Genomic DNA, 23,794 nt, shown 5'->3' on the forward strand with positions numbered 1-23,794 from the left:
ATAACTTACCAGTACTGGCTTATCAACTGTAACAAATATACCACATTGATGCAAAGATATTAATAAAGGAAAGTATGTGGGAGTAATAGGGGAAGGGGAATTGAGGGGCATATGGGTATTGCTGGTACCACCCCTTCAATTTTTCTGTAAAGCTAAAATTACTCTAAAAATAAAATCCATTAACTAAAAAAATTAACAAACTGACTATATCAAGTGCTAAGAAAAATATAGAGCACCCAGAACTCTCCACACATTGCTGGTGAGAATGCAAAATGGTACAAACACTCTGAAAAACGGTTTGTCAATTAATATACAGTTATCATATGACCCAGGAATCCCACTCCTAAATATTTACCCAGAGAAACTAAAATTTATGCTCACAAAAAAAAAAAAAAATGCAAACACTTATAGGAACTTTATTCCTAATGCCCAAAATCTGGAAACAACCCATATGTCCCTTAATGGGAGGAATAAACTACTGATACACACAGAAACATGAATGAATTTCAATGACATTATGCTAAATAAAAAGTCATTCTCAAAATATTATACACTCTAGGATTCCATTTTATGTGACATTCTGGAAAATGTAGAGGTATAGCTACAGAAAACAACATCACCAAGGGTTAAAAGTGGGAACAGAGTATAATTACAAAGGAGACAGCACCAGGGGATTTTCTGGAGTAATGGGACAGCATAATATCTTCATTGTCATGATACTTATATGAATCTATACAGATCCTGTAATTCAGAACTGTACACTAAGGAAAAAAACACAAACACACACACACCCTTTTATTATGGTGATGGCTGCAAAAGCATATACATTTGTCAAAGTTCAAAGAAGAATTAAAATGGATTAATTTAATTGCAAAAAATTAACTCTCAATAAAATTTATTTTAAAAGAGCAAAAAAACTGAACACACACTTCCCAAAAAAGATATATGATAGCCAATCAACATATGAAAATGTCTTAATACCATTAGTCATCAGGAAAATGAAAATTAAAACTAAGCCCAAAAGTCCATCAACAGAAGAATTAAATAAACAAATTGTGTTATAGCCACAAAATGAAATACTACTTAGTAATAAAAAGGAACAAACTACTGATAGATGCAAAACAGGGATGGATTTCAACATTTTACTGAGCAAAAGAAGCAAAATATGAAAGAGTATTGTATGAACATATATACAAATTATTATTTATGTAGGCAGATGCATTTTTTTTCTTCAAAAAGATGAAAAAAACTATTAATGGTGGTTGCTATTAGGAAAAAGGAACAGAGAAAGAGTATTTATTTATTTCACCGATACCTTTCTATACACCCCAAATTTTCTAACCTTAAGCAATTTTTTCCTTTTTATCTCAACACAAGTCATCTTTTTTTTTTTAAGATTTTATTTATTTATTTGACAGAGATCACAAGTAGTCAGAGAACCAGGCAGAGAGAGAGAGGAGGAAGCAGGTTCCCTGCTGAGCAGAGAGCTTGATGCGGGGCTTAATCCCAGAACCCTGGGATCATGACCTGAGCTGAAGGCAGAGGCTTTAACCCACTGAGCCACCCAGGCACCCCAGCATAAGTCATCTTATCTCATTTATTATTTCTGTTTTTTGTGCCTTGTATAAGAAACAAATGTATTATGACAGTCAAATTTTTAAATAATGTTAAAGCAACTACTATTAATGACAAATCTTTCCTCTGAGAACGAGTTAGAATAAATGGTTAATTTTTCTCGTCTGTACATAAAAACATATTCAACATGACTTAAAATTTGCTATCCTAAAATGCTAATGTTATGAACTGAATTGTGCTTCTCCTGCCAATATCATATATTAAAGTCCTCACTGTCAATATAACTATATGTGGAAATGGGGCCTTTACAAAGTTAATTAAGTTTAAATGAGGTCGTAAGGGTAGGGACTTAATCCAACAGGACTGGCATCCTTATAAGAAGAGAAGTACCAGAAATGTGAGTATATAGAAAAAAAGGTCATAGGAAGAAACAGCAAGAAAATGACCATCTATAAACCAAAGAGAAAAGGCTTACAGAAACCAGCCCTACTGGCACCTTAATCGTGGACTTCAGCCTCCAGAACTATTGGAAAATAAATTTCTGATGTTTAGCCACCCAGTCTGTGATATTTTCTTATGTTAGCCTAGCAGATTAATACAGGCTCAAATGGACAAACTGGAAAATCTGAGAAAAGTTCTATTTTTAAAAAATGACCATGAGGGGAGGAGTCAAGATCACAGAGAAGTAGCAGGCTGATATTATATCAGGTAGCAGGAGATCGCCTAGATAGTTTATCAAACCATTCCAAACACATACAATTCTAACAGGAGATCAAAGAGGAGAAGAGCAGCAATTCTAGAAACAGAAAATAGACCACTTTCTGAAAGGCAGGACCTGCGGAGAAGTGAATCCAAAGCAATGGGAAGAAAGACCGCGGGGTGACGGGCCAGCTCCCAGAAAGCGGCAGAGCAATGGAGCACAAAATCAGAACTTTTTTGTTTTTTTTTCATTTATTTAACAGAGAGAGAGAGTTCACAAGTAGGCGGAGAGGCAAGCATGGAGAAAGGGGGAGAAAGCAGCTCCCTGATGAGCAGAGAGCCCGATGCGGGGCTTGATCCCAGGACCCTGAGATCATGACCTGAGCCAAAGGTAGAGGGTTAACGCACTGAGCCACCCAGATGCCCCCAAAATCAGAACTTTTAAAAGTCTGCTCCACTGAGGGACATCGCTCCAGAGGCTAAGCTGGGGTGAAGCCCATGCACAGACAGCGTGGTCTCGGGTCCCACGGGGTCACAGAAGGATTGGGGGTGTGTGAGTGTCACAGAGCTCACAGATATTAGAGAAGGAAAGCTGGCTACAGAGACAGAGCTGAGGAGAGAGCGCTCAACTCAGGGTTACCTTAAACTGTGATCCGTGGCACACAATAAAACCCTTAAATGACACACTGGACCAGATGGACATCACAGATATATACAGAACATTCCATCCCAAAGCAACAGAATATACATTCTTCTCTAGTTCACATGGAACATTCTCCAGAATAGATCATATCCTGGGTCACAAATCAGGTCTCAACCATTATCAAAAGATTGGGATCATTCCCTGCATATTTCAGACCACAATGCTCTGAAGCTAGAACTCAATCACAAGAGGAAATTTGGGAAGAACCCAAACACATGAAGACTAAACAGCATCCTTCTAAAGAATCAATGGGTCAACCAGGAAATTAAAGAAGAATTGAAAACATTCATGGAAACAAATGATAATGAAAACATAATGGTTCAAAATCTGTGGGACACAACAAAGGCAGTCCTGAGAGGAAAATATATAGCAATACAAGCCTTTCTCAAGAAACAAGAAAGGTCTCAAATACACAACCTAACCCTACACCTAAAGGAGCTGGAGAAAGAACAACAAAGAAACCTAAACCCAGCAGGAGAAGAGAAATAATAAAGATCAAAGCAGAAACCAAAAAAACAACAACAAATCAAGGAAACTAGGAGCTGGTTCTTTAAAGAATTAATAAGATTGATAAATCCCTGGCCAAACTTATCAAAAAGAAAAGAGAAAGGACCCAAATAAATAAAATCATGAATGAAAGAGGAGAGATCACAACCAACACCAAAGAAACACAAACAATTATAAGAACATATTATGAGCAACTCTATGCCAGAAAATTTGACAATCTGGAAGACACGGATGCATTCCTAGAGAAATAGAAATTACTAAAACTCAACCAGGAAGAAAAAGAAAACCTGAACAGACCCATAACCAGTAACGAGGTTGAAGCATTCACCAAAAATCTCCAAACAAACAAGAGACCAGGGACAGTCGGCTTCCCAGGGGAATTTTACCAAACATTTACAGAAGAATTAATTCCTCTTTTCCTGAAACTGTTCCAAAAAATAGAAATAGAAGGAAAAGTTCCAAACTCATTTTATGAGGCCAGCATTACCTTGATCCCAAAACCAGACAAGGATCCCATCAAAAAAGAGAATTACAGACCAATATCCTTGATGAACATATATGTGAAAATTCTCACCAAAATACTAACAATAGGATCCAACAGTACATTCAAAGGATTATTGACCACGACCAAGTAAGATTTATTCCAGGGCTGTAAGGTTGGTTCAACATCCGCAAATCAATCAATGTGATACAATACATTAATAAAAGAAAGAACAAGAACCATATGATACTCTCAATACATGCTGAAAAAGCATTTGACAAACCACAGCATCCTTTCCTGATCAAAACTCTTCAAAGTGTAGGGATAGAGGGTACATACCTCAATATCATCAAAGCCATCTATGAAGAACCCACAGCGAATATCATTCTCAATGGAGAAAAACTGAGAGCTTTTCCACTAAGGTCAGGAACACGGCAGGGATGTCCATTATCACCACTGCTATTCAACATAGTACATAGTACTAGAAGTCCTAGCCTCAACAATCAGACAACAAAAGGAAATTAGAGGCATCCAAATTGGCAAAGAAGAAGTCAAACTATCACTCTTTGCAGATGATATGATACTATATGTGGAAAACCCAAAAGACTCCACTCCAAATCTGCTAGAACTTGTACAGGAATTCAGTAAAGCTTCACGATATAAAATCAATGCACAGAAATCAGCTGCATTTCTTTACACCAACAACAAGACAGGAGAAATAGAAAGGAGTCAATCCCATTTACAATTGCACCCAAAACCATAAGATACCTAGGAATAAACCTAACTGAAGAGGCAAAGAATCTATACTCAGAAAACTATAAAGTACTCATGAAAGAAATTGAGGAAGACACAAAGAAATGGAAAAATGTTCCATGCTCATGGATTGGAAGAACAAATATTGTGAAAATGTCTATGCTACCTAAAGCAATCTACACGTTTAATGCAATCTCTGTCAAAATCCCATCCATTTTTTTCAAAGAAATGGAACAAATAATCCTAAAATTCATTTGGAACCAGAAAAGATATCAAATAGCCAGAGGAATATTGAAAAGGAAAGCCAAAGTTGGTAGCATCACAATTCCAGACTTCAAGCTCTATTATAAAGCTGTCATCATCAAGGTAGTATGGTACTGGCACAAAAAGAGACATACAGATCAATGGAACAGAATAGAGAGCCCAGAAATTGACTCTTAGCTCTATGGTCAACTAATATTCAACAAAGCAGGAAAAATGTCCAATAGAAAAAAAGTCTCTTCAACAAATGGTGTTGGGAAAATTGGACAGCCACATGCAAAAAAATGAATCTGGACCATTTCCTTACACCACACATGAAAACAGACTCAAAATGGATGAAGGACCTCAATGTGAAAAAAGAATCTATCAAAATCCTTAAGGAAAACACAGGCAGCAACCTCTTTGACCTCCCTCAGCCGCAGTAACTTCTTTCTAGGAACATCGCCAAAGGCAAGGGAAACAAGGGCAAAAATGAACTATTGGGATTTCATCAAGATCAAAAGCTTTTGCACAGCATGGTCAACAAAGCCAAAAGACAACTGACATAAATGGGAGAAGATATTTGCAAATGACATATCAGGTAAAGGGCTAGTATCCAAAATCTATAAAGAACTTGGCAAATTCAACACCCAAAGAACAAATAATCCAATCAAGAAATGGGCAGAGGACATAAACAGACATTTCTGCAAAGAAGACATCCAGATGGCCAACAGACACATGAAAAAGTGCTCCACATCACTCAGCATCCAGGAAATACAAATGAAAACCACAATGAGATACCACCTCACACCAGTCAGAGTGGCTAAAATTAACAAGTCAGGAAATGACAGATGCTGGCGAGGATATGGAGAAAGGGAAACCCTCCTACACTCTTGGTGGGAATGCAAGCTGGTGCAGCCACTCTGGAAAACAGCATGGAAGTTCCTCAAAAAGTTGAACATAGAGCTACCCTATGACTCAGCAATTGCACTACTGGGTATTTACCTTAAAGATAAAAATGTAGCGATCCGAAGGGGCACATGCACCTGAATGTTTATAGCAGTGATGTCCACAATAGCCAAACTATGGAAAGAACCTAGATGTCCATCAACAGATGAATGGATAAAGATGTGGTATATATACAATGGAATACTATGCAGCCATCAAAAGAAATGAAATCTTACCATTTGTGACAACATGGATGGAACTAGAGGGTATTATACTTAACAAAATAAGTCAATCAGAGAAAGACAATTTTCTTTTCTCTCTTTTTTTTAAATTTATTTATTTGACAGACAGAGATCACAAGTAGGCAGAGAGGCAGGCAGAGAGAGAGGGGGAAGCAGGCTCCCCGCTGAGCAGAGAGCCCAACCTGGGGCTCAACCCTAGGACTCCAGGATCATGACCTGAGCCGAAGGCAGAGGCTTTAACCCACTGAGCCACTCAGGCGCCCCGGAGAAAGACAATTTTCATATGAGCTCCCTGATATGAGGAAGTTGAGAGGCAACGTGGGGGGTTTGGGGGGTAGGAAAAGAATAAATGAAACAAGATGGGATTGGGAGGGAGACAAACCATAAGAGATTCTTAATCTCACAAAACAAACTGAGGGTTGCCGGTGGGAGGGGGATAGGGAGAAGGTGGTGGGGTTATGGACATTGGGGAAGGTATGTGCTATGAAGTGTGTAAACCTGGTGATACACACACCTATACCCCCGGGGCTAATAATACATTATATGTTAATAAAAAAAAAATTTTTTTAATGACCATGAGTTGTACCAGCACAAGGAAAAATATTTAAAATGTGCCATCTTGGGGGCACCTGGGTGGCTCAGTCAGTTAAGCATCTGTCTTTGGCTTAGGTAATGATTCCAGTGTCCTGGTATCGAGACCCGCTTCCGGCTCCCAGCTCAACAGGACGCCTACTTCACCCTCTCCCTGTGTCTGCCCCACCCCCTGCCTGTGCACCCTGTCCCTCTCTCTCTTTTTCTCTCTCTCTCAAACAAATGAAATCTTTAGGGGAAAAAAAAGTGCCATCTTAAGCCTTATTCATGAAAGTTCCATAATAATGCTTAATAGCAATAAAATCAAAGTCCAGATTTATAATTAGAGTACCTTTTTAAAGTATAGTTCCACCACATTTTAAGATATATCCTCTCAAATTTACAAAACAAGAGCAAAAGAGCAAATAATTCCAATAAGCTTAATATTCTCATAAATTTAAAATATGTTTTCCAATAATGAGATTTAAATTTCAAGAAAATAATCATACAAACTAAACTAAACTAAAGAAGACCCTAATCTCAAAGCATCACTTCAACAAATACCAGAAATAAACAAATTAAAAACTACAAATAATATAAGAAAACCCCAGCAAGCATATATAAGAAAACGAAAATTCAGTTTTATTAAAATATTTTAAACACACCAAACAACACTATGTACTTAAAAGAAATTAGTTTTTATTTACCCCCTGCAAAGGGAGATCCCAGTGTTCTGAGCTTCTTAATTTGGACAGTGGTGACTGAACATGAACATCTTCTGGTTTCGCATTTAACATCTGTGTTATCTGAAATCAGAATGAGAAAATAATTGATTTAACTGAAATATAAATAAGAATTGAATCATGTTAATCGAACTAACAGGACCATTATATTAACCCGCCTTAATATTTTGCTATTAGTGTTTTGGGTTTTTTGTTTGTCTGTTTTTAAATTTTTTATTTTTTATAAACATATTTTTATCCCCAGGTCTGTGAATCGCCAGGTTTACACACTTCACAGCACTCACCAAAGCACATACCCTCCCCAATGTCCATAACCCCACCCCCCTTCCCCCAACCCCCCTACCCCCAGCAACACTCAGTTTGTTTTGTGAGATTAAGAGTCATTTATGGTTTGTCTCCCTCCCAATCCCATCTTGTTTCATTTATTCTTCTCCTACCCCCTCAAGCCCCCATGTTGCATCACCACTTCCTCATATCAGGGAGAATAAGTCAAGTGGGTTTTTTGTTTTTTTAAATAAGCACTACACCTAACGTGAGGCTTGAACTCATGACCCCCAGATCAAGAGTCGTATGATCTAATGGCTGAGCCAACCACATGCCCCATTTGGCAATTAGTTTTATTATTTTTGTTTTGCAATTAGTTTTAAAGAGTTTTAAATTCAGTGCTTAATTTACAGACAGCTAAATATAATTTTATTTAAAAAACCTCTTATTCAGATGTCTGGGTGGCTCGGTCGGTTAAGCGTCTGCCTTCGGCTCAGGTCATGATCCCCTGGTGCTGGGCTCCCTGCTCAGTGGGGAGTGTGGTTCTCCCTCTACCCCTCCCAATGCTTGTTCTCTCTCTCTCTCTCTCTTGTGTGCACGCACGTGTGTACAAAAATAAGTAAATAAATCTTTAAGAATAAATAAATAAAAATTTAAAACCTCTCATTCAGTATTAAGGTAGATAAATTAAGTATCCCAATAGCCCCCTAACCATCTCTTACCCACAGTCTCTCCCTCTTCTCATCTTTCAAATGCTATCCCCATAGTTCTCTAATATGCAAATCTAATGATCATTACATTTAACAAACAACAATGGCACCTGCTACTTACAGATAAAACTCTTTAACAATCTGCGATCTTTAACATCACCCACATATCACCAACTCTACATCCCAACCACACCATTTACTCAACTTCCTTCAAACATGCATTATTTTATATATTTAGACCTTTGTACGTACTGCTTCCTTTGTATGTATGTATGAATTCCCCTTCCCTCTATTTTTCCCTTATTAAATACTTCAGATTCAGCTCAAAATTATTCTTCTATCCACACAACTGTCACTCCTACACCAAAGCATTCCTTTCTCTAGGTAATAGTACTTGGTACATTTCTATTATGTTACTTATAATATATGTATCAAACTATATTATAAATATTTGTCTACATGTCCCTCTTCTCCAGGCTGTGGAGGTCTTTAAAAGAGAGTGCTCTGGGTGCCAGGATGACTCAGTCAGTTAAGCATCTGCTTTCAGCTCAGTTTGTGATCTCGGGGTCCTGGGATTGAGTCCCATAACCAGGTTCCTGCTCAACTTAACATCTTGCTTCTCCCCCTGCTTCTGCTCCTCCCCACTGCCCAGGGGCACTCTCTCTCTCACACTCTTGTTCTCTCTCAAATAATTTTTTTTTAATTAAAAATAGGGGTGCTACGGTGGCTCAGTCATTATGTGGCCGCCTTCAGCCCAGGTCATGATCCCAGGATTCTGGGATCAAGCCCCACATCGGGCTCCCTGCTTAGTGGGAAGCCTGCTTCTCCCTCTCCCACTTCCCCTTCTTGTGTTCCCTCTCTCACTCTCTCCCTCTGCAAATAAATAAAATCTTTTTTAAAAAAAATTTTTTAAATAAAATAAAGAGAGTACCCTGACCTAGTAGACTTTATATCTCCAAAGTGTATGGCTCATGATGTGCTGAATAAACAAATGAATGTATGGACTGTAACCACAAGTTTGAAATCATTTGTTTAGAACTTAAATAACTTAAATCTCACATTAAAGTTATAAACAATAGTTAAGTATCAAATTCAGCCTACAAAATATAATATATAATAAATACCACATCAACTATAATCAGTAACAATCCATAAAATAATTTCAGTGAGAGTAGAGCATAAGTCAAGAGGACAAAATAAATTTGAAGAAAGGATATCCCAACCCTTATTTCACTAGCACCTATGAATTGATCCTCTTAGGTACTAATAACTTAATTATCTATATCTAATCTGTATAAAAAGGTACCTGTTTTTAATTCTTCATCTGCAAAAGATAGTATTATCTCTAAATTATTTCCTTTATATTCTTAATTAGAGAACAACAATTGCTTCCTCAAAGGTAAGGGCTTCAGGCTGTTCACACCCATGGATTCTTTGTGAGCAGGTTAGTTAGCCTACATTGGATTTTATAGCATACTCTGTTTTCCAGAAATAGCCACACCAATATTCCACATCCCACATGCTCTTCTTCCGACGTGCTACTGACAGTCCTCTAACATCAGGTACAGTCTACATTCCTCCCCCTTGAATCTGGGCAGGACTGTGATGTCCAAGGCTAAATCATTAAAGGCAATACTTGTATTGCTTTAGCCTGGTCTCACATGCTTGTGAATTCTCCCTTCCTCTTTTTTTTTCCCCCTCTTTCTCTTAGTATACATATCCCAGGAGAACTGAACCAATGAGTAAAAAAATCCTGGACATCCTTAAGCCTCTATAGTGGAGAGATTTAAAAAGACACAGATATACACCAAGATACTGATTCTTCTCAGAACAGGCATCAAGATAAGTGAGTGAGCGAACCTTTACAAGCCCTGGCCTCTAAGCCAACCTAGCTAACTCCCAAGTAAAACAAAGAAAAGTTCTCTCCAATTGAACCCTTCCCAGACTGATGATTCCTGAGCAAAGTAAGTTCAAGCCACTAAGTTCGGGAGGTCATTTGTTACATGGCCCTAGTAATAACCTAAAAATTTACTCAGTTCAAACTTGAAGGATGGGGCACCTGGGTGGCTCAGTCAGTTAAGTGTCAGACTTCAACTTAGCTCATGATTTCAGGGTCTTGGGATCCAGCCCTATAAGGTTCCCAACTCAGGAGCAAGTCTTTTTCTTCCCTGGATTGCTCTGCCCCTCTCCCCTACCCAGGTCCATTAGCTTACTCTATCTCTCACTCTCAAAAAAAATATTTTTGTAAGAAGAGCTAAAAAAAAAAAAACCTTGAAGGACAGCAACTAAGATTTGGAAAAAGGAAGAGCTGGTTATGCATGTTGAGTATTCTGTAAAATCAGTATCTTATAAAATATTCCTTATGTCTGGGGCACCTGGGTGACTCAGTTGTTAAGCAGCCAGCTACCTTCGGTTTAGGTCATGATCCCGGGGTCCTGGGATCAAGCCCTGCATCATCAGGCTCTCTGCTCAGCGGGAAGCCTGCTTCTCTTCCTCTCCCATTCTCTTGCTTGTGTTCCCTCTCTCACTCTCTCTCTCTGTTTCAAATAAATAAAATCTTTAAAAAAACATTTTCTTATGTCTTCCATGGAAGATTTTATATTACCTTTTCACAATAATTTATGTTCAATCACTTTACCTATGAATGGTTTAGATTCAGTATCAATGAATGAATTATTTACCCTAGTAAATACTGATGCATACTTCCATTAGGATGGACACAAAACATAATCTATCCTATTTTCAAAAAAGGTAGTTCTCTATTCCTCCAAAGTATAGACATATGAAATCTGGATGTTTATTAATACTCTATATACTAATATCAGAAGCTTTGAAAATCGAAGTATAAAAATAAATAAATAATAAAAAATGAAAATCCAAGTATATATAAAAATTATGAACAGAGATATATATTCTATATTACTTTTAATATAGAAAAACCAGAAACAATAATAAATGAATAATTAAACAAATTTATGGCAAAACTAAACCAAATCAGATACTATTCGATTGTTATTAAATAACATGTTCCAGAAGATTAATAATATTAAGGAATTATTTTGGGGGCACCTGGCTGACTCAGTCAGAAAAGCATGCAACTCCTGGAGCCCTGGGTGTGGTGCAAAAACAATGAATTCTGTTATGCTGAAAAGAAATTAAAAATAAATAAATAAAAATAAAAGCATGCAACTCTTGATCTCAGAGTCATGAGTCTGAGCCCCACATTGGGTGTAGAGATCACTAAAAAAATATATATATAAATTAAAATTTAGAAAAAAAGAAATTATTTTGAATATAAGTATAAAAGAAAAACATATAGAGAATGATCTTTCTTTCATAAGACAAAATAAAATACCCATGAGTAGAAATAAAATATGAAAGGTTATATACAAAAATATTTAACAGTAATTATCTCTAGTGAGTTAAGAGGCGATTTTTATTTTCATGTTCTCTTAGTTTCCAAATTTTTTTTAATAAGAATACAATGCAATTATTAAAGGCAAGGGAAAAATGTTAATACTTAAAGCTCCAGAAAAACCTCACCTATAGCTTCCTGATTAATAAATTACATATTTAAATCTCTCACTCTAATACTGTATATGAATATAGGAGAAGCAGACTTCACGTACAACTAACTACTGTCAATATTTTCTACACTCACTTTTTTTCTTAATGATTAATTTAAAAAAATGGAAGCCTTTTTGCAACAATCTCATCTATTCTTAGACAAATTTTAATCATGGTCTCAGCTGTGTACAATCAACAAAGATTCTAAGCTATTCATGATTCTGCAAAGCCTATAATTCCATTTACAAAAATCCAAATGGAGTCCTAATACTCTCAAATATTTTCAATAGTCTTCTAATACTTTAAAAAGTCAAACTGAATTTTTTAAGGCAAAAATGGGTTCTAAATCCCCCTTCAAGTTATATTTAAATACATTATCAGAACTCTAATAACTTCCCAAAAAAAGCTCAAGAACATTTGTTTTATTTATTAATGTTCAAATGTAATACTAAACAAGCCCTTCAGCAGATCAAGTCACACAGCTACTTTTAGGTTCACTTTATACATAATTCATTATAGTATAGCCTTCAAAAGAGAATGCTATCAAAAGGAGATAATCCAGGGGAGAAAAAATATACTGGAATCCACTGACAAGCTATTTATTATAAACATATGCTCTTTAAGGGGCGCCTGGGTGGCTCAGTGGTTTGGGCTGCTGCCTTTGGCTCGGGTCATGATCTCAGGGTCCTGGGATCGAGCCCCGCATCGGGCTCCCTGCTCCGCAGGAAGCCTGCTTCCCTCTCTCTCTCTCTCTCTGCCTGCCTCTCTGCCTACTTGTGATCTCCGTCTTTCAAATAAATAAATAAAATTTATAAAAAAAAAAAAAAAAAAAAAACATATGCTCTTTAATTTGTTTAGACTGAAATGACCTCTGCCATGTTTTTAACAGAGAACTTCAAAAGTTTAATCTATTACTTGTTCAAATACTACATCAGTACGAAGCTATTACTTAAGGAAAATTGGGAGTCTGCCAAAAGGTATAACCAGGACTTACCAAAGAATAAAAGTCTTAATTTTCAATATTCAGAACAGAGTAGCAACTTCCCATGTATAAATCCAAAAACTGTGGATCTCCACAAAGTATTCACACTCTTACTTCACATTTATCAAGAGATCAGTCTTCAATTAATGTGAATTCAGCTATCAAAAGGCCAGAAATAATTTAGTAGATAATTATGTTCCAGAGATTTAGCTACAAGGATAATGACTACAGAGCTGTTCCGTTTTTTGTTTTTGTTTTTTTAATTAAAAGCAACTCAAGTGGCACCCAGCTGGCTCAGTCACTAGGGCATGTGACTCCTGATCTCAGGGTCATGAGTTTAGTCCCATATTGGACATAGAGTTTACTCAAAACAAGCAAACAAACAAAAAACCTCAAAACAATGATAGGATATTAGTTAAATTAACTGTGATATACCCATATAACTGAATACAATGTAGTCATTAAAAATGTTTGTCATGGTTTCCCTGATACTTATGCCTAGTATAGTGTCAAATACATGTTAAATATTCAGTAAGTATCTACCCAGAAATGCTTTAAATTAGATTTCATAAAATGATGTTCACAATATGTAGTTAAGTAGAAAAAGCAAATTATAAAACAGTACTCTGTGATTTTCTATTTTTTAATATTTAAATATGTGTTTATTACAGATGGGGCACCTGGGTGGCTCAGTGGAAAAGCATCTGTCTTCGGCCCAGGTCATGATCCCAGAGTCCTGGGATCGAGTCCCACATCAGGCTCCCTGCTCAGTGGGAAAACTGCTTCTCCCTCTCCCACTCCCCCTGCTTGTGTTCCCTCTCTGCTGTGTGTGTGTGTCTCTCTCTCTAATAAATGAAATCTTTAAAAAAAATAAATAAATATGTGTTTATTACAGATGGATATACAGAGAGAAAAACTAGAAAGATATACATCTAAGCATTAATTTTGGTTCCATCTGAGTGGTCTCCTTTTCCCTTAACTCAATTTCCTAATTTCTCTACAACAAACTGCTTTTGCTTTAGAAATATTTTTGAAATACTTTAAACACAAAATGTATTGGGGTCTTGGCCCTATACCCATCAAAGCTCTAATCCTTTCAGTAATTTATATCCATAGCTACTTTGATAGAAAAAACAATAATATAAATCACTAATAAAAATTTAGTATGCTAATTTTTAAGAAATTCCACATTTTTTTAAGATTTTATTTATTTACTTAACAGAGAGAGAGAGATTACAAGTAGGCAGAGAGGCAGGCAGAGAGAGGAGGAAGCAGGCCCCCTGAGAGCAGAGAGTCAGTTGTGGGGGTTGATCCCAGGACCTTGAGATCATGACCTGAGCCAAAGGCAGAGGCTCAACCCACTGAGCCACTCAGGCGCCCCAGAAATTCTACATTTTTAAATGCAGTAGTATAACTTCATGTGCAGATTATAGTTGAACAAATAAGTAAATATATGATAGATAATAAGACAGAAAAAAAGTTAAAATAAAAAAGGGGAGAAGGCTAGAATAAACTCTGTGGTGCTGGATTAGAATCCAAAGTCTCGGTACTGGGGCACCTGGGTAATTCAGTTGGTTAGGTGTGTACCTTCAGCTCATCATTTTTATCTCAGGGTTCTGGGATTGAGTCCCACATTAGGCTCCATGCTCAACCAGGAGCCTGCTTCTCCATCTCCCTCTGTCTGCTGCTCTGCCTACCTATGTTCATTCTCTCTCTGTCAAACAAACAAATAAAATCTTAAAAAAAAAAATTATCAGGGGATGCCTAGGTGGCTCAGTCGGTTGGGCCACTGCCTTTGACTCGGGTCATGGTCCCAGGGTCCTGGGATCAATTCCCGCAAGGGGCTCCTTGCTCCACAGGGAGCCTGCTTCTCTCTCTGCCTCTGCGAGCCACTGTGCCTGCCACTCTGCCTGCTTATGCGTGTACGCTCTTGCTCTCTCTCTCTCTCTCTCTCTCTGACAAATAAATAAAATCTTTTAAAAAAATTATCAGTACTAAACTCATGGTTTTTCATAGATGTAAGATAAATACAGAAATACAGAGATATGTGTATCTGTATGGATTAGTATACAAAAATTTTTCTAGTCTTCTCTAGTGAGAGCCTAGAAACAATGAAACCTCACAAGCAATGAGTACACCTAGTACCCAGACCTGGATTTCTAAATACTATTCTTCAATGAAAGAACCAGGGCTCCCTGAAATGTATCATGGAGTACCAGAAAAAAGTGCAAAAAAAAAAGGGGGGGGGAGCACGTTAAAAGGGCACAGGATCCAAACTGAAAGATCTTCCAATACCTACGCTAAACATTTTGTTTCAATCAGAAAAGCCAATAATGCTATAATAAATAAACGCCACAGACCTGTTTCTCTTATGCAGCCTTATACATACAGATCTAAGAGTAAACCATAGAATATTACCTTTTTAATAGGATTTCAGCAAGCCACCCCCCCCTAAATTTGAGATTGAAAGGTGCTTGACAGTGGTCTCCCAAATTAGACCTTCTGATCCCAACTTTGTCTATGATTCCCGTATCAGTAAAGCAGGTAGAGTTGCAGTCACAAAACAGGAAGAAAGAAGCCCATCGTTTACTGCTGTCCTCACCATGCATGCCCAGGGGTTTTGAGTTGAGGGAAACATAAGGGACTCCATGTTCCAAACAGAGGAGACACTGTTTCTTCTCTGGAGTCAAGCTCTTCTTGAGTGACTTCATTCACAATCCTATTTTAATGCTGATGACTCTTGAGTCTAAATCTTGCAGGCAGAACCTAGACCCTGAGCTTCAGCCCTACACTTGCACCTCCCGAGCAGAGCCCTGGTGTGAGTAGTACCCAGCCTGCCTCATAGAATAAATACCCTTGAGTCCATATTAATAAAAATAGGTAATTGAATAAATAAATAAGAAGAAAAGAGGGGCAGATCTCTGTTACAGGTGAACTTCAATTAATAAATGCAGAGGGAATAAGAGAAATAGAAAATCACTAACAATATCATATACACAACTTTTGCAGGGCAGATCCACTGCTACAGGGTAAAATAGTGGGTGAAAGTTTAAGAAACAGTATATCTCAGGGTCCTGGGATTGAGCCCACATTGGGCTCTCTGCTCAGCGGGGAGCCTGCTTCCCCCCTCTCCCTCTCTGCTGCTCTGCCTACTTGTGATCTCTCTCCCTCTGTCAAATAAATAGATAAAAATCTTTTTTAAAAAAAGAAAAGAAAAAGAAAAAAGGGAGACCAGAGACTAACCCAAAGAATATTTCTTTTCTGATTGAAACAAAATGTTTAGCGTAGACAAACCGAAGAATATTCAACAAAATACTGAAAAAATCATAGTACTCTAAAAATGTCATGATCATTAAAGAACAAAGACTGAAGAACTGTCATAGAATGAAGGAAATCAAGGAGATATGATGCCTAATGCAATGTGCGATCCTGAAATCGAAAAACAGTATTAGTTTAAAAAAAAAAAAAAAACCTGAAGAAATCCAAATAATGTCTGTAGCTTAAAGTACTGTACCAAAGTTAATTTCTTAAATTTTGGTCATTATACTGTGGTTATATAGATATTAACACTAGGGGAAACTGAGTGAAGGGTAGATGTGAATGCTATACTATTTCTGTAAATTTTCTATAAATCTAAAGTTATTTGAAAATAAAAAGTTAGGGGCGCCTGGGTGGCTCAGTGGGTTAAGGCCACTGCCTTCGGCTCAGGTCATGATCCCAGCGTCCTGGGATGAAGCCCCAGGTCGGGCTTCCTGCTCAGCGGGGAGCCTGCTTTCTCCTCTCTCTCTGCCTACTTGTGATCTCTGCCTGTCAAATAAATAAATAAAATCTTTAAAAAAAAAAAAAAAAAAGAAAGAAATAAAAGAAAAAGTTAAAAAAAATACTGTCGTACATCAAAAACAAGAAAGAGAAATATATTATAAATATATAATGGTGGACTTTCAACTGCATGAAGCAGCAACTGAAAACAGAGCATTTCACTTCATTAGAGGCATTAAACACAAAAGAAGAGGTAGTCAACAGAGGTATTTAAAACTGGGTATGACAGCAATGTAGGAATTTATTTTTACTCCCCCTCACTTACAGCACTTAAGCCAAATCCAGAATTTTGAAAGAAATCATACCCAGAAATGTGAAATAAGCCAAGGTAGAAGAGTACTTAAAGACATGCTCTGTTTAGTCTTGTCTGTATGCTCTTGATTCCCTCCCACAGCCCTCATTATGATTTCTTCACTTTAATCCATGAAATATGCCAAATTAAAGTTCTCTGTGCCAAATTAAAAGTCCTCCATGCATAATCTGGAATGCTTCAGAAAAAAGTGTCTAATGAATTATGAGGTATAACAGGGAACTACGGTGTTTAAATCACAAAATTCTAGGGAAAAAAGATAATCTTTCTAAAAAGAAACTAAATTTTTGAAACACTTCCAACATAAGTAGAAAATTCACTTTGCTTCTTTTGTTACTATTCGCATACACGGAAGGAAGGAAGGGGGAGAAAGAGAGAGAGAAAGAAAGAAAGGAGGGAGGGAGGGAGGGGAAGGGGAAGAGAAGGGAAGGGAGAAAGAAAAGAAGGGAAGGAAGAAATTTTAATAGGTATTTCAATTAGTAATTTTCAGCACATGACTTGAACACTTTCCTCTATCTACAGTAAAAAAATGAATGAATGTGAGGTATGCTAATATGTCCAGTTATCAAAGAAATACAGAAATGCTTTATACATTTATGTTTTATACAAAATCTAAAACAAGGCCTAGAAATTATACTGACACATCTTACAATGATTTAAACAAGGCAGATCCCAGAAAGTGTTTTTCTTTGTTAACCTTTAAATTAATTAGGATATACCATTCATTCCCTGCAAAACACTAATTAGTTAAGGTTTTATAACATTTTCTTTAAGTTATAATTAAAAAGACAAATAAAATACTTTCACTATTGGTAACTCTAAAGATAATGTATAGATTAAAAGCAAAACTAATGCATACCTTATGTAACTCAGAAGATGAAGACTTTTTCCTTTTTCCTTCTGTGACAATTTCTACAAAGACATGGTAAAAATTATCATTTAACATCTAAATGAAATAAACAATGTGATAAAACAAATCCTTTCATAGCCATCCTTTGTTTTAAAGTAACTTGTTAGAGTTAGAATTTACATTTATACATTTTACAGAACCTAACAGACTAAACATAAAGGTCAAAAAATAATCAGAAGAATAGCAAATTCTCACAAAATGCCTTCATTAAATAATATATGTATGATGACAATAGAAAAAAGAAGAAAATGCTCTAAGAACTAAATAAGATATTCCCTAGCAAAAGTCCAATAGGTGTTTAATAAATGCTGGTTGAACCATATGATCAGATAAACATTTGTAATAGGGGAGGTTGCACGTAGGAAGGGTTAAACAAAAGGTAAGAGGTATGTTTAGAATATTCTACAAAAAGACTTCCAGTTCTACTACATACCTAGGCATCTCGGCAACTAGGAAGAGTTTAACTGTCTCCTCAGCAACATTTTTGAAACTTCCTGTGGATTTTCCCTTTATGATTCTTTCATTCAATCAGCAAATATTTACTGAATGTCTATTATGTGCCTGGCATGTTTGGCAGTAGGGATAGTGTAATAAGCAAATTAAACACAGTCTAAGCTTTTTAGGAACTTATAATTTACTGGAATATATCACAGATTCCATAATAAAAATTAACAGTACAAATCCATCCATATCTGGTCACTTACTTAAAAAAAAGATATCACTACAATTAGGTAAGAAAGAGATGATCTTTACAGTAAGTAATGCTGAAGCAATCTGATAACCAAAAGGGAAAATAAATAAAACTTGACCTCTAGGGACGCCTGGGTGGCTCAATTGGTTAAGCAGCTGCCTTCTGTTCAGGTCATGATCCCAGCGTCCTGAAATCGAGTCCCACATCGGGCTTCTTGCTCAGGAGGGAGCCTGCTTCTCCCTCTGCCTCTGCCTGCCATTCTGTCTGCCTGTGCTCGCTCTCTCCCCCCCTCTCTCTCTCTCTGATAAATAAATAAAATCTTTAAAAAAAAAAAAAAAACCTTGACCTCTACCTCACACTATAAACAAAAGTTCATTTTAAAGGGATCATAGATTTAAATGCCAAAGATAAAAGAAATAAAGCTTCTAAAACAAAAAGGGGGGAATAACTTCATGATCTTAAGGTAGGCAAAAATTTCTCAAACAAGACACAATTAGCATTAGCCATAAAGGAAAAGATTAATAAACTTAACTTCATTAAAACTCATCAAACCTCATCATTAAGAGAGTAAGAAGGCAAGCCACAGACTGGAAGATTATTATTTATAATACATTTATCCACATACAGTATGGTGACAGTTAATAATACTATATAATACATACATCTGTCAAAGGACCCAAACAAAAATTATAAAGAACTACAAAGCAAAGGCAAGACAACAAATCTTCAAGATGGGCAAAAGCCTTGAAATGAGAGTACGTGAGGAGAGAAAGAATACTGACTAGAAAAGGATACAAATAAGCCTTCTGAGATGCTGGAAATGTTCTATGTCTTGATTTAGGTGACTGTTACACAGTATTTTTATACAAGTACAAAAAGTCACCAAACTATACTAAAGATATGTGTACCACGCTGTACTACTTCAACTTAAAGACAAAACAAAAAAAGCTTTAAAAACTACAGTTACAACAAATGGACTATACCTTATTCAAAAATCTATACAGCTGCAATAATTTCTCTAAGTTCATAATACATAGCAGCAAGATAATATAATAATATATAATTATATATTTTATTAATTGTTATAATATTATATGTTGTATATATAATAATTAATATAATATTAATATTGCATATAATTATATTAATATAATTGTAATTTATAGACTAATACTCCCAAACTGACTCATGAGTTAAAAATGCATCTATCAAAAAAAAAAATGCATCTATCCTGTTTTACAGCATGTTTCCTTATGTCCTTTAAAATTAATATTCTTGTGACTTCCCACAATTTTAGGGGTTTTTATAATTGAGCTATACCATCTTATACTACATTGGTTTGGGGGCATTTAAAGAAACATATGATATGCCTCTTGGGATTATCTGGTATAGTATGGTACTCAAAAGTTAACAATTTTAAAGTTTGACAACCTAAATTTCTATCCTGGCTTACTTATGACTTTTGAGACTCTAAAACAAAGGAGAACATCCAACTTTTCAGTTAATATTAAAGTGAGCTAGCCTATATCATTTAGCATATGTCTGGCATATAGTAGTACAAAATAAATGGTAATGATTACTTTAACAGTTTATATTGAAATATTACCCTTTAAGAGACCTCAGTGTGTTGGTATTAGCACACAGGAAAATCTAATTATTCTCTTTCTAAATAAATGAGTCAAACAATTGAAAAATGTGACTTTTTCCTAAGTAGATTGTGGAAGCACTCACTCACTCATTTACTCCACAAGCATTTAGTTAAGATAATGATGGTTACCATTGCCGCCACTAGGCTAAGTATGCAAACAGTCTTTATGAAAGCCTTCTTAGATCAATAACAGTATTATCACCATTTTACAGATGAAAAATTTATGTCTGAAGAATCCAAGTAACTTTCCCAAAGTCATCATGTTGATTCATTACTGGTCTAATACCAGAGGTAGCTATCTTTTTTTTTTAAGATTTTATTTATTTATTTGACAGAGAGACACACAGCGAGAGAGGGAACACAAGCAGGAGGAGTGGGAAAGGGAGAAGCAGGCTCTCCGCTGAGCAGGGAGACTGATGCGGGGTTCCATCCCAAGAGTGTGGGATCATGACCTGAGCCCAAGGCAGACGCTTAGCTGACTGAGCCACCCAGGCACCCCCAGAGGTAGCTTTCTTAACCAGTACACTCCAGGCATGTTGGATGCTTTGGGGATATAAGATTAATAAGACAGTCCCTGTGTCAGAGTTAACAGAGTAACAGCAGAAGTTAAAACAATTTAGGAAGCTAAAATATATGATAGAAACTAGTATAAATATCATGTAAGAGGTGCTAAGACCCATGTAAGTTCAGAAATAGATATGATTTGTTTTAAGTTTGAGCTAATTAGGATATAGTTCTTGGAAAGACATAACTGAACTGAGCTTTGAAGATTTAGATAATGAGCAAATTTTAGATAGGCAGAAATGGATGAAAGAACAGTACATTCCAGGTGCACGCAAGAGGTGAGTTATCATTATTAGGAAATACAAAGTAGGATAAAGCAGCCCATATTAGCCTTCCAAATTATTAAAGACTCCTATTAGAGTTACCCACCTCAAAGGCAGTTTTAAGACAACAACATAATAACAAAGCTCCAATCTGGATCTTTGAAGCTACAAATCCTACCCATAACCCATTCCCTGAGTTACCATGTCTCTCTTATCTACTTTCGAATTCTCTGTCTTCTATCATGAGACCTGGGAATCACATTCACCACCCTAGATGTCAGTCCCCACAGCCTATTGTCTTGCTGGTCTCTCATGTTTTATGTATTCAGTTCTACCCGTCATCCGCATTCTTCTCCATCTAAATTTTGCCCACTAAATTCCTTTCCAGAATCAGTATAACATTCTTAAATTCTGAATCTTTTCCTGGAGCATTTCCTCCACCTTAGTTTACCTGAATCCTAGATTTTTACTGACTATACTAATTTTTTTAAAGTTCTCTCAATATTCTTCTCACACTTATAAAATCAGAAGTATGGATTAACAATTTATTCCTCCTCCCACCACCACTTCCAATTAATATTTTATCTTTATTCCAATAATTCTCCTTTAAAATTCCCCTAAGTTGATTATATTACCTTAGCTATATTTGTGATTCCCATGTACTGACCAATATCCTCTCCAACATTCCCAGAATTCTGATATTTAATTCATAGTTTTCTTCTCTATCTCTAAAATTTACCATCATTGTGAAGCTCTAAAACTTCCATAAATCAACTCCCTCAAAACAAGAGACACTTTAATTTACTCCACAAACTTCTACATATCCTCATTTTAGCAACATATATTTGTGAATGGATTTAAGGAATATCGTTATACTTCTCAAGTACTCAGAAGTGAACTTCATTCTACAACCCATAGTTCTTTGACCTTTCATTTCCTCACTCACAGTGAACCCATCTTTTGCCCCATGTCTTGTCCTACCCTTTAACCTTAATTAAAACTAAATTCATTTTTTTTCCAAATTCTTGCTGCTAGATTCCACAGCACTGCTGAAGAAAGTCACATAATAGTAACTGCAACTACTACTACTACTAACAGTAGTAGTAGTACTACAAAACTTACACTTATTAGTAGTAGTAGTACTACCAAACTTACACTTGTTTCAATGACTTTCAAAATTACTTAACAATTTCTTTATTCATGCCTAATTGACCACCTAGTCCATTTTGAGCTACCAATACCACTTGACAGTCCTTCTTCCAAAGATTATTTTTCCTTACTTTGCATAGAAGCATGACTCTAATAGCCTTAACTTCTCAAAATTCTATGTATTTTTATCTATCTTCCCTTTCTGCACATCTCAAGAAGCTATCTTTCTTTTTTTTTCTTTTTAATTAAATTAAATTTTATTTTATTTCAGTGTTCCAAAATTCATTGTTCATGCACCACACCCAGTGCTCTATGCAATATGTGCCCTCCTTAATACCCACCACCAGGCTCACCCAATCCCCCACCCCCACCCTCCAAAACCCTCAGTTTGTTTCTCAGAGTCCACAGTCTCTCATGGTTTGTCTCCCGCTCTGAAAGGAATCTCCATACTGTATACTGTTTTTCAAAGTGGCTACACCAACTTGCATTCCCACAAACAGTATAAGAGGTTTCCCCTTTCTCCACATCCTCTCCAACATGTGTTGTTTCCTTTCTTGTTGGAGAAATTTTTCAAAAATTAAAGAATGTAGAAGATTTCTCTCATGTGTCCAGCATAGCAAATCTATGGACTATAATCACAAAACAAGGTGTGAGGGACAAAGAAATCACTATGTGTGGATGTAATATATATATATTCACACACATATATTAATATAATGTATATTATAATATAATTTAATATATATTATATATACACACATGTATATATAATGCATAATCTCACTATACACACACACGATCTACATTTTTATTTTTCCTCTTATGAAATACAAGTACAACTTTTAAAGAATTTTTTTTAAAAAAACTAAAAAGAAAAGCTATCTTTCTATTCCAATCTCCCCGTTTCTTCTGAAACCTCACCCCATCAGTTACCTCCTACTTACTATCTTTCTCTCTCTACTCACACCTTTCCCACTCCCTGCCAACTTGATTTAAGTCTCTAGAGTCTAATGAAAAAAAATTCCTTTCTACCTTATTTCCTACTCCAACTTGTTTCAGAAATTTTTTTTACATCCTATTTTCCTTGTTTCATCCAGCCTCTTAAGATCTGGCTTTTGTCCCTACTACAACCAGTGGTCAAAGTGACCCCCTAACTGCCAAAGTCGGGATCCTCACACTATTTTACCTCTAATCTACATTGCTTTTCACGCTCCTGCCTTGCTTCCCAAACCTCTCTTTCCTGACTTGCCTATCTGCCTACCAATGTCTATTCCTCCCTACTTTGAAGACTTTTCTCAATCTATATCATCTGTGTGTAAATCTATTCATTCCCATGGCTTCAGATAACATCTACACAAATAATGTAGTTTTTAATCATGATTAATTACAAATTCTGATACTGAACTTCAATCATGGCTCATTACACTTACAATGCAAAATATGTAGACATCGCCTG

At 36.2% G+C, this 23,794-nt stretch overlaps 1 protein-coding gene across 5 annotated transcripts in view; it reads right to left on the reverse strand.

Annotated features, from left to right (window-relative positions):
* Positions 1-23,794, reverse strand: part of SENP7 (SUMO specific peptidase 7) — a 164,126-nt gene that overhangs the window by 127,610 nt on the left and 12,722 nt on the right. For 4 of the 5 annotated variants that reach the window (XM_082696193.1, XM_082696196.1, XM_082696195.1 and 1 more), the window contains exons 2-3: positions 17,973-18,025; positions 7,426-7,524 (exon numbers count right to left, since the gene is read on the reverse strand). In XM_082696193.1, coding sequence (XP_082552319.1) covers positions 7,426-7,524; positions 17,973-18,025 — 152 coding nt within the window. Of the gene's footprint in view, positions 1-7,425; positions 7,525-12,996; positions 13,129-17,972; positions 18,026-23,794 lie in introns of those variants that run through there. The other variant, XM_082696194.1, reaches the window with a different exon arrangement.

This window comes from Mustela nivalis, assembly GCF_964662115.1.
Source record: "Mustela nivalis genome assembly, chromosome: 1".
Lineage (NCBI taxonomy): Eukaryota > Metazoa > Chordata > Mammalia > Carnivora > Mustelidae > Mustela > Mustela nivalis.